This window comes from Amblyomma maculatum, chromosome 3 (genome assembly GCF_055883805.1).
Source record: "Amblyomma maculatum isolate TAMU_Amacu chromosome 3, ASM5588380v1, whole genome shotgun sequence".
Lineage (NCBI taxonomy): Eukaryota > Metazoa > Arthropoda > Arachnida > Ixodida > Ixodidae > Amblyomma > Amblyomma maculatum.
The window spans coordinates 2971226-2983423 of NC_139346.1; the positions used below are offsets into that span (position 1 = coordinate 2971226).

Genomic DNA, 12198 nt, shown 5'->3' on the forward strand with positions numbered 1-12198 from the left:
ATCGTTGGTCAGCGCGACCAAATTATGCAGAATGTGCAGCAGCACTTCGCGATGAATTCTAAAGAAGCCAAAACTGCCCACCATGTGAAGTTGGAAGAGGTTCTTCTAACGTGGTTCAGAGAGGTCACGGCGGCCGGCGTCAACATCGACGGAAAAGTGCTTCGTGAGAAGGCAGCGGACATCGCCCTCCCACTTGGAATTGATGACTTTCAGGCCTCCGGTGGATGGATTCACCGGTTCAAGGTGCGTCATAATCTTTCATACAAGACCGTTTGTGGCGAAGGAAAAAAGGTCGACGCCTCCACCATAGAAGACTGGATGACAACCACACTGCCGTCTTACATAGCGGGATATGAGGCACGTGATGTTTTTAATGTAGATGAAGCAGGGCTGTTTTACAATCTCCAGCCCGAAAAAAGTTTGTGCTTTAAAGGTGATGCCTGCCGGGGCGGACAAAAGAGCAAATAGCGCATTACAGTTTTGTTTTGTTGCAATGCCGACGGATCGGAAAAGATGCCCCTGACAGTCATTGGCAAATATCAAAAGCCCTGCCCTGCGTCTACAAGGCGAACAAAAAAGCATGGATGACGTCTTCTATGTTCATGGAATTCGTCACGTACCTTGACCGCAAGACGTCTTGCCACAACAGAAAAATAGTTTTGCTGCTGGACCAGTGCACCGCCCATCCAAAACAAATGACACTACAGAGTGTTAAAGTGGTGTTCCTACCCCCGAACGTAACAAGTCATTTGCAACCACTGGATGCTGGGATTATAAGGAATGTTAAGCACCATTTTAAAGCTTTGTTGGTGCGCCGCCTCCTCGCGAAGATTGAAAGGAAGGACGCGAATCTCCAGATCACTCTTCTGGACGCTGTGCATTTTCTTGCAATTGCCTGGGATCGCGTCGTTCCTACGACCATCGCCAATTGTTTCGCAAAGTGTGGGGTTTTCAAATCCCCTGTGGCTACTGCCTCACAAGTGCCAGACCCGATTCCCATCGATGTCTGGAATGAACTTGACGTCGACTGTTGCGTCGACGATTTCGTCACCACGGACGACGACCTTGCCACCTGTGGTCTCCGCACGGTTGAAGATATTGCGGAGGAAGCGTCATCACAGCCTGGTATTCCATGCAGTGACGAAGATGACGATGACCAAAGCGTTGATGACCCACCGCCGACGGCAGCAGAAACGATGCACGCCATCGATGTTCTGCGGCACGCCGTGACCTCCGAGTCTGTGCGGGAGAAGACAGCGGCCCAATTTTTCAGTTTTCAAAACTCTCTGTTATCAGATCTCGCGGAAAGAAAGGTGCAGAAGGATATGCGCGATTTCTTTCAACGAAAATAAATATTTCGTACCTGTTGGAAGGCTTGAAAACGGAGTTTGCTCATTTTTTGTTGATACGAAATTTCGGGTGATACGAAAATTTTCGTCTCCCTTTGAATTTCGTATCACCGAGATTCTACTGTACTGTTAGCACGTGATATCTTTTCTTTGGCGTATAAATGTGCTGCATGTAGAAAAAAAAAATTTTGTTTGAAGTTAGCGCTCGTGTTGTTCGGTCTTCTCGTGTGCCTTGTCTGTGTTGCGCTACAATATCGCTATGTACTTTTCTCTGCCTTCGGCTGCTGCAGGAATACAGCATTGCACAAACTGGTAAGTGCCAACTTTTCTTTGTGCTACCGGCGATCGCTGCATAGTGTTCAGCTGCTTTGAGGCTTGTAAAAAATAGTGACAGCACCAAACACTGTGTTTGTTAAGCATAAATACTGCCACAGTAATGTTAGATATGCACCTGCGCTTTCTGGACTGCAATGCTACAGTCAAACCCGGTTATAACGAACTGCGTAATTCAACGCAATTTGTTCGCTATATAAAGTATTTCGCTATAACCAAACCCGTTTATAACGAACTTCAGTACCAAATTCGTTATACACGATGTCCAGACAGCGCAGCGAAAACGCACTAACTAAAGAAAAACCGTGCCGCTCACCATGACTCTACAAAAGTAATTTATTGCAGATAAATGCTCACTTATTTGCAGTAGGCAGTGATCTTCGCCTGAACACTGCATTTAACTCCATCAGCGAGAATCACACTTTCCACACGCAATATCATTTCCACAAACTCCAGTCCGCTTCCCTGTATTCCGGTGCAGTATCGGCGCAGCAGATCGGTAGCAGCGAGGGCTTCGTGCAACGTCGGGTGAGGGCGATCGTCCTCCGGCGGCGGCTCCTCGGTCTCCTCGTTCGCACCAGATGCCAGCATGTCGGCCACAATTTCCGAATCCAACGGGCTCACTGTCACGGCTACGTTGTCGTCAACAGTGAGAAAATCCTCCAGGGCAACTTCTTCGGGCACAGCGTCCGGAACATCAGCGAGTTCTTCCCACAGCGTGGCAACATCGCTGTCATCTTGCACAGTGCGCGCTTCACTAGCAGCTTCTGCATCCTCTCGACATAGTCCAGCATGGTGGAAGCAGTTGCGGATTGTGGATTGCGTCACGTCTTGCCAGGCACAGTTAATCCTTTCTATTGCGGCCAGCAAATTAATCTTGAGCTCGTCGTTAACCCGCAATTTCACCAACAGTTTCCTGTAGCCCAGCTTGAAAGCGCGGATGATCCCCTGATCGAGGGGCTGCAAAACCGCTGTTGCGTTCGGTGGCAGGAAACAAAGCTCGATGTTCTTGAGCGTGACGCCGCAGTGGTGCGCAGAACAGTTATCGAGGAGGAGGCAAATCTTTCGCCCGCTCGTTGCAAGTTCCTCGTCCCAGCCACGCAGCCACGCTTCAAACAACGTTCTGGTCATCCAGGCCTTAGAATTTGAGTTGTATGTGACTGGGAGTGAAGTGCATCCTCGCAGGCACATAGGAGACTTGAACTTGCCTATGACAAGCGGCCGCAGCTTTGATGAACCGTCCATGTTTGTCGTGAGAAGAACGGTGACTCGGGCCTTATTCAATTTGCCGCCATGGCACTTCTCATTCTTTAGCGCCAAGGTTCTGCTCGGCAGCAGTTGCAAAAACAAGGCAGTCTCGTCGGTGTTAAAAATATTGCACGGTTCGTATCTCTCCGTGACAGCACGCCACACGTCTTGCACCCACTTTTCAGCACTATCAGCGTCCACTGCTTGGCTTTCACCTGCAACCACCTTCCCGGTGATGGAGTAGCGGTCTTTAAATCGTTGGAGCCAACCACTGCCCGCTGTAAACCCCTCGACGTCCAGGACGAAGGCAAAATCTTTTGCCTTCTGTTGTAGCATGGGGCCAGAGACCGGCAGATTTCGCGCGCGAACGTCCAAGAACCATTGGTACAGCGCTTTCTCTACATGGTCGTAAGCCGGCTTGCGGTGGCGAAAGCCGTCACCATTTCGTCGTTCCTGTGCATTGCCTCTGATGGCCGACTGGTTTTTCAAAATGGTGCTTAACGTGCTCCGCGGAATCTTGAAATGCGCGGCAACGTCAGACTTTTTTTCGCCGCGGCCAACGCGGCGAATTATCTCCAGCTTGTCGGAAAGCGGTAGGGCACGCCGCTGCTTCGTCGTCATCTTGCAGGATGTAGCGCCGGAATGCAAGCCAGCAGCAACGTAGGCACGTCCGGAATCGTGAGGATAGCAGCAGCACGACTTGCAAATGCGAACAAAGAAAGCTCCGAGGATGCGGGAAAGTTCGCCACTGACGCGTTCGTTGTTCGGAGGCTGCCTTCCCTTCGCCCAAACTTGAAACCAGTTCTGGCCGGTGTTGCTTCTTTCTCGAAGCGCAATAGGTCCGGAGCTGCTCGAACGTCTTTGATCACATGGTAGGCAGCTGCCGAATAGGAGCGCTGCAAAGAGAGGCTGGCCGATGGCGCGGATTTTAAAGGCTACTCACGCTACTCCGGGCGACGGCCGCGCATGCGTACAGGAGGGTCCCTCGTGGAAGCTGCTGTAGAGAGCCCCTCCTGCGTTTTACGGAAGCGTGGCATCGGCGCAGAAGCACCCTAGCGGGCGCGTGATGACGTATGCGCTGTGTGAGACCTTGGGGAATTGAGCCGTCGCCAATCCCCCTCCCATCTGACAACGGCATGCGCTAGAAGTATTGCGGCCCGGCAGCGTGGGCTGCCCGGAGAGAACTCGGAGCTGGCACAAAGGCCCGCCCGTTGGCGGGCGTTTGGCGACCGATCGCGCGCGCTGAGTTCGCTATATCCGATGTGTAGTTCGTTATCAAAAATACATTTTATATGCATAATGCTAGCGGAAATTCGAGTGTTCGATATAAAACATAATTCACTCTATCCGAGTTCGTTATATTCGGGTTTGACTGCAATTGCTTCCCTGCCTTGCTCGTCAGCGTAGTGTGTTAGATGTGCTTCTGCAAAGTTTTTTTTTTGTTTTGCAGTATAAGCTAATTACGAAATTTTGTGATAAAATAGAAACACAAGATTTGCCTATTGTGAAGATGTCTACTTTAAAGTGAGTTAAACCAAATCGTGCAAAGCCTATATTAGTTTTCCTTGTCAACTAAATCGCTGTCCCTCTCTAGCATCGGAAACCGCAAAACTTGTACGCAACCGCATTACGGCCTGTGAAAAATAATGACAGCACCAGAAGTGTGTTTATTACGTGTCAGTAAGGTAATAATAATATTACATGTGCACGTATATTTTCTGGATGGCGATGCTAACTTTCTCCCTGGTTAGCTCGTCTGTGTGGTATGTTACATGTGCTCCAGCATATGTGTTTCGCTAACTGCGCAATTCCTTGAAAAAATGAAAACACAAGCTTTGCCTATTGTGACGATTATTTTGGAGTGATCAAAACAGAAAGATGCAACGCGTATATTAGTCTTTCCTTACAAGATCTCAATGGCATACTGCAATGCAGTTGTTCCAATCATATGTAAATCAAGCTGGCTTCTGAAATGCTATCAGTGACAGCAGTCACCGTGAACATTTCTCCCTACTTGTGGCAACTATTCATCACACCACTTCAACATGGTACTCTTGTAGCACAATTGCTGTTGTGAAATGTGTAAATTTTTAAATTTTGTTTTATTGCAGCGTAGACTAGCATTGTCATTTTTTTATTAACGTTGGCGCTAGCGGAGCAGTCATGCAGTTTTTCGAGCCATGCACAATTTCTTGACACTGCCTGACATAAAATGTCATATAGCGTTGGTGTTATTGCCTAACAAGTATAATGATCACTTATTATGCTTAGTGGATGTCGGCCTTACAAGTAAATATACTGAATATGCACGATTAATGCTTAGGAACAGTTATCCGGCTAGCGAATAACAGTGCTCCCGCCCCGTACCGATGTTCCTACCCGTGCGCCTCGACCCCTACGTAAGTGGCGCCCTCAGCAAGGGGAGCGCGTTGACAGGCACAGAGTATAAAGGAGGCTATGGCACTACATGTCCTGCCCATACCCATTTCTTCTTGATTTCCACTAGAATGTCAGTAACTTGAGTTATTTCTCTGACCCACTCTGCACGCTTCCTATCTCTTAATGTTACCCCTACCAATTTTCGTTCCATAGCCCTCTGAGTTATCAACTTAAGTAGAACCCTATTGGTTAGCCTCCATGTTTCAGCCCCATAGGTGAGTACAGGTAAAATGCAACTGTTGTATACTTTCCGCTTGAGCGATACCGGTAAGCTGCTAGTCATAATCTGCGAGTTCTTGCCAAATGCACTCCATCCCAATCTTATTCTTCTTGTTATTTCCTTTTCATGGTCCGGATCTGCGGTTACTACCTGTCCTAAGTAGACATATTCGCCTACTACTTCCAGTGCTTCGGTACCTAACGTAAACTGCTGTTCCTTCTCGAGGCTGTTGAACATTACCTTAGTCTTCTGCATATTGATTTTCAAGCTTACCTTTCTACTTTTCCTGTCTGGGTCATCAATCATTCTTTGCAATTCTTCCTCTGAGTTACTTAGCAAGGCAATGTCATCAGCAAATTGCAGATTACTGAGGTATTCCCATCTACCCTTATCCCTAACTGCTCCCATTAGTCTCTGAATATTTCCTCTAAGCAAGCTGTGAATAGTACTGCCGGACGTGCTGCAGCTAGGCCGAGAACACGCGGCTTCGGATGCGACATGCAACCCTGACAGCGCGCCGCCGTACTCGTTCTTCGACGCACACTCGCTGAGCACTTTTGTTTTTAATACACTCTTGATACAGCTACGTCCACAGTGCTATGTCTAAAGCCCACGCTGGCAGCGAGAACAATTGATACGATCGCGAAAGCGCATCAGAAGCGTGCAAAGCAGCAGCCACGATGACGAACATAAAAAAAAAAACAAAATCGCACGTCAGTTACACTGGCCAATGGGAAGCGTGAGACGAGGGGTTCGCTTTGCAAGCGCACGCTCAGCCAATCAGCAGACCGGAAACGGCTTTTAGAAAACCCGCAATGGTGGTCATTCTGCAGTGAGTGACGTCATTTGGAGATGCCACAAAATGCGCACAAAGAAATAAGCTTCAAAACAAGCCCAAGATGGCAGTGGCCAGCCGGCTGCTTCACCCGCTGTGCGCGCGGGAAGTTTAAACAATTTTTACCCCTTTTCGGCCATTTCGAGGCTCCCATAGCATTTTAAAAGTCGATTTTATTGTATTTCCCGACAGAATTCAGTGTTTATATTTTGAAGGCTAGTGCTCAAAGGCACAAAAATTCCGAAAATGCATTTTTCTTCACTTTACGCCGGTGTACAATGTTTGCTGAGGCAGGCACTTGAGAAAAAGTCCCATCTCAATGGCATTCTAAATATCAGCCTCTCAAGTCTCGTCTGCTGCCATTCCTCCACTGTTTTCAAAGCATGTCACTCCTTGAATCGCGACACCCATCCATCACAGCACTTGAAATCTTCAATCCCAAAACGCACAAAGACCGTTGTTCAGCCTTCTGTCGCAGTCCACTTACTGTAGATTGGAGCTCCCATCCAAAAGAGGTCCCCACCTTCTCCAGGTGCGCCCTAAGACTGTCTATGGGTGCGAAGCAGCTTGCATTGTTTCACAGCTTATGTTCTACTTTTGCAATCATCAACATACTCTTCGTGATCCCATATTTCAATGCCACAGAGGTCTCCAGCCTCAACAGAGAGCGTTCAATACTTCCCTTGCGGAGACGTGGCGCTACCGACACTGCAGCCGACCAGGGCATCAGTGATCACGTGACACTGGCATCACCTTCTTTTTTCTTCAGCACTTTGCTTTTGCATCAGTAATCGCCGTTTTGACCACTTTGAGAAGTGCAGGAGGACAATCATCTTTTTAGCAAATTTTGAATCTTAGGTGTTGTTTTAATTTCGAATTTGGTCCACTGAACTAGCTAGCAAGCTACAGAAAGTTGAGCAGCAATGCACCCTTCGTTTCGAACATTGGTTTGTTGAGGCTCTTCTTCGCTTTCTTTTGTTTTGTTATTTTTTTTTGAAATCGTACTGCGCTTCTATTTCCATTTTCACTCTTGTAGCATTTTTCGTCAGTGGTGGCAACAATAACCGATAATTTTCTGGTACAGACAAGCAAAAAGTACAAATTAACCGAATCGCACTGTTTGAATTAGTGGCCTTTAAATATGTTGAAAACATAGCGGGCCAATTAAAAATTTAAATTTTTGTTTGCATTAACCAAAAGTATGAAATATCAGAGAGTTTGGATATCTCGAGTCTACTGTATTTTCAGATTCAGAATTGAACAAAAAAATCAACTTCTTGAAAAAATTGGCGATTCTGGTATGTTTGGTGGTTAAGGTACCGGGCAGATTATAGATGATTCCTTGCCACCAGCAGAGTGCCGGATCAAATTTTCTCCAAAACGAACTTTGGCACTCACATATTCACCATACTCACACTTGCAAACCTGTTCCTGACAGCCCTGGCTGATCGTCCACACATCCCCATCTTTTTCACATGCGAATCGTTCGCACAAGGTGAAACTTATCCCTCTTACTTTTACTGCACAAAGAACGGTTAGTTATCTTGATGTGTGGAGGCAACAACGGATGAAAAACCCAACAGCCACACATGGCAGCCGGTCACACAAAAGGCTGAGCCAGGGAACAAAGGCGTAGAATGATACTATACTGCGACAGGTCTGCGAAGGCAGCTATCCTCTTCTGAATATGCATTCGTGGCCCCACAGGTAAAACGATGGAAGCCACAACAATGTTGCAGCAGGTGGTCGATATTCCATAAAATGGTCCATACTGACCTCTCATGATGGCACAATCAGCAGTACTGTGGCTTCATAGGAATTACAAATATGTACCACAATAAAGTTACAAATAGGGGTAAGTAATGGCAGTCCAAATTCTTACATTTTGAATGAAAAATTCAGAAGAGACGAACAGAGCAGACCGTTTCCCAGCACAGATGGCAGCCTGAAAAACACTTTGCTGCACCTTTACAGTTGAAATGGTATTTTGATACCATTCATGACACCACTCACCCCAGGTGTAAGCCTGTCCCTCCTCGGTAAGCAGCACGGTGTGGCAAGCTGAGCAGCCTGAGAAGACTGCCTTCACCCGGTGTGGCCAGGCCAGGCGATGAGGACCCCACAGGTTGCGGTCCTGGGATGCCGAACCACCTGCACAACAGAAGGAAGTGTCACGACAGTATGGCGGAAATGTCTTGCCTCATATCTTTATGCCAAATAAAAAAAATGGAAATAAATGGTTGAGATATGACCCAATATCCAAGACACAAGGATTCATAATTTTCATTTGGCAGCGAAAATTGCATCGAACAAATTCAAGTGACACCTTGTGGCAAAACGCTGCCATTATCGATGTAGTCTACCACATGGCCACGTCTTGAGAGAAATGACGCAGGTTTTCCTCAAGTGCACAGTGATCGCTTCTTCCCGGGAGTGCTCATCATATTTTATATTTTGCATTCTCTCCATTGTGCCCTTCAATAAGAAGCAACGCTTCATATGCATCGCCAATGAACTGCTTTTAGGTTTTGCAACTAGATGCAGCAACAGTGTTTTGAATTTATTGCATGAAGCAGTAACCACTAACACTTTCGTCAACAAGAAATATATCCATGTACCACAACAGCCTTGAGTGTGGAAAGGGACAGGTAAGTTTCAGGACAGTTTTCAGCAATTCATAAAAATGAGCACATGCACTGCTCAAACAATTCTCAGCAAAAACTAGTTCCCAACAAAGCTATTGCATAATTGATCCTTTCAGATATCGTTACACACACAAAAGAGCAAACGCTTAAAATCCCTTTTAGCACAAATTATAAGATTGTGCATCCATGACAGCTGCCCACACATGAGCCTACGCTTCCTGGAATTCTCGCCACTATACGGCACACAGTCGCATGCGATGCCAAGCCAGGCAGAATCTCATGCACGTTACTCCAGGATGTGCAAAGAACAGCAGCCAAGACAGAGGAAGTGTTTCTCCCTGTTGCTTTGACAAGTTGCCTACATGTAGTCATAGTTCTTATTTTACATCCCCGACACTGCCTACCACGTCAGGAAACCGCACTTTGTCCAAAAACCTACAACGTGTGTCATGAACGTGAGCTTGGAAGCAGGCTGGCAATAGACGAGTTGCAAAACCTACAAGTCAGCTTCCCTGTGAGGCAGAAATTCATGCACAATGGCGGCAGAACCTGACTCCGCGGCAATGAAATCGAAATAAGGCCACCTCAGTAATCGAGTTTACAGCACACATTTCTCGCGCACCAGCGTCTCAATAAGCGATAGCACCAGAGCAAGTCGGAGTCCCCTGTCAGACGCCTCGTGTAGCATATACACGGCGATCCACAGAGCGCGCATACCTTGACCCACACGGGTGCCTTCAATGGCAATCAGGCGGCCTTCGTGCGCGCGCACGCGCTCACACAAAGGGTGTGCGCGCGCGCGTGTGTGTGTGTGTGTGTGTGTGTGTGTGTGTGTGTGTGTGTGTGTGTGTGTGTGTGTGTGTGTGTGTGTGTGTGTGTGTGTGTGTGTGTGTGTGTGTGTGTGTGTGTGTGTGTGTGTGTGTGTGTGTGTGTGTGTGTGTGTGTTCGGGGGGAGGGTGGGGGGGGGGGGCACTCACCAGCTGCCTTCTGTTTGTCTTTGGGCCTGCGTCCGATGGTGTCCCAGTTGGTGCCTCCGCAGAAGAGCAGTGTGCCGGCGCTGCCTGTGGCCTCGACGCGCTGCGAGATCAAAGCCGCCTTAGCAGGCGAGCCATCACCTGACGAAGAGGCACTCACGAAAGCGCGCTTAGAGGCCTCGGGAGCATCGGTGGTGGCTGCGGCGGCGACGCTGTCCGGCGGCGTGCTGCCGCCGCCGTTGGGCCGCGCGTCCGTCTCGCCATTGTCCGGAGGCGGCTGGTCGGCCGGTGGTCCGGACACCTCGCCGTCGCCGTCCAGACGCCGCCGCTTAGCCTCCGTCGTTTCTCCGTCCATGCCGCACGTTGCTACACTGCCCTGACTGATGTGTGCAGTGCCACCGTTGAAGCGAGGCTACAATTGTTATTATGCAGCCAGAAAGGACGCGATGAGCCGCTGCGGCGGCCTTTGGAAATAGGTCGCGCTCAGGTGGCCAGCACTTTTTCTCCCTCGCCCCCGCCACCGGACAGCAATGCGGGCGTGCGGGTGGTCTGGGCGTCTGGGTTTTAGAAACCCCTGATCAACCAACCCTCAAGTTTCAGCAATGTTCCCTGTTTTTCACTTCGCGTTCATGGTTGATTCCAAGCGGAGGTCCATTTGTACGCTTTCAATGCGTTATTCGTTTCTTTTCTGTACACGCCATCACTTTTCGAAACGTAGCATATGCGTCTCATATTTGTCATTAGATAAGGCGGATGTCGCTGCAGGCCCATGAATGTTATGCATGCCGTGTAGGCGGATAGGTTGATACTTATTCTGTATTTGTTGCAAATTAAAGATTTTACCACCACCGCGGCAAGGCGAGATTCGCACTTGTCAGCATCTAGAGCTCTCATGCGCAACGTGCCATGCGGAGCAGTGATTGTATTGATTGTATTTCAAGCGATCTGCCGCTTTTAAAGGAGTATAGACACCATTTTTTGAAGCGTCGGAAGGAATACGATTGCTTTCCTGGTTATACAGAGATGCTCCCCAAGCAATCCCAACCTCGCACGTTTCCGCGAAGATATTTTAATTTGATTTTAAAAACAAGCCAGACAAGTACTCCGTTTTTCAAAACCCATTGGCATCGACATCTCTATGACGAAAACGTGAAGTGTGATTAGATCCTTCTAGTATAATCTAGTGTGATTACCGCCAAGCGGCGCCTATGGAGAGCGTTGAAGCCGTCTGGTGATGCTTCCGCTAGATGGCGCGCCTTCTCGCTTACACGTGCGCGACCTGACGTGTAAGTAGCCCAGGCAAAATCAGTAGCGAAGCAAGACAGTAACTGCGAAAACAAAATTACTACTATCCCTAAGTGATTCTTCAGCTGCTCACTTATCTATTCGGAAAACAAGAAAATTCATGGTGAAAAAAAATTCAGGTGTGGTTTACTAGCACGGATATATATGCAATTTTTACAGCTCATGTTTAGAAAAGTATTGCCTCCTGTAGCTTTGTTATGCCATGCCTTGGCACGCTTAGCTAAGTACCTAAATAGTTCCTTGGGTTTTCATTAGGATTAAGGAGACCTAATTAACGTCTTTAGTGCCACTGTGTGATATAGGATGAAGCCAACGACCTTCGATCAAAGCGCAGCTTGAAAGACTGGCAGCTTAATACGTGAAAAAAAAAAAAAAAAGAAAGAAAGAAAACTGAGTACCGAAATTGTGGAGTGGTCTATCTAGCACTGTGGCCAGCAAAGTTAATCTTTTTACCTCGGCCCGTGTCTGGTGGCAGTTACTGGCGCCAAGTTTTTCTTGGAGTGATTGCTCAAAGGAGGTTTTAAAGCCACACCGGCGAAATCCCGCTTAGAATGCTGGCTGTAATTCTTCCGCTTAAAAATGGCCGCTGCATTGAATAATAAAATTACATCGGCATGACTTAGATAGTTGCCAAATAAATAAAGATGCCGTGTAAAAGTGGAGGTCGCAGTAAGAGCAGAAAGTATGCATCGGATCTTGAAGGGATGTCTCAGACGCGGCTGATTAACCGCGCGGCGAGCAGACGACACGCAGTGAGCGGACGTGTAAGCGTTTGTCAGCGCCCCCTGGATCTCCCGCTCCGGAGCATCACGGAAGGGCTTCAGAGTCGGCAGCGCGGTCCGCACACTGG

At 48.0% G+C, this 12198-nt stretch overlaps 1 protein-coding gene across 1 annotated transcript in view; it reads right to left on the reverse strand.

The window, feature by feature from the left end:
- The window catches only part of LOC146194108 (protein RCC2 homolog), a 64877-nt gene extending 54337 nt beyond the window's left edge, over positions 1-10540 (reverse strand). The window contains exons 1-3 of the mRNA XM_084597250.1: positions 10204-10540; positions 10047-10146; positions 8438-8575 (exon numbers count right to left, since the gene is read on the reverse strand). Of these exons, the coding sequence (XP_084453376.1) occupies positions 8438-8575; positions 10047-10146; positions 10204-10398 (433 nt within the window). The 5' untranslated portion in view covers positions 10399-10540. The remainder of the gene's footprint in view (positions 1-8437; positions 8576-10046; positions 10147-10203) is intronic.
- Between the last annotated feature and the right edge of the window lie 1658 nt (positions 10541-12198).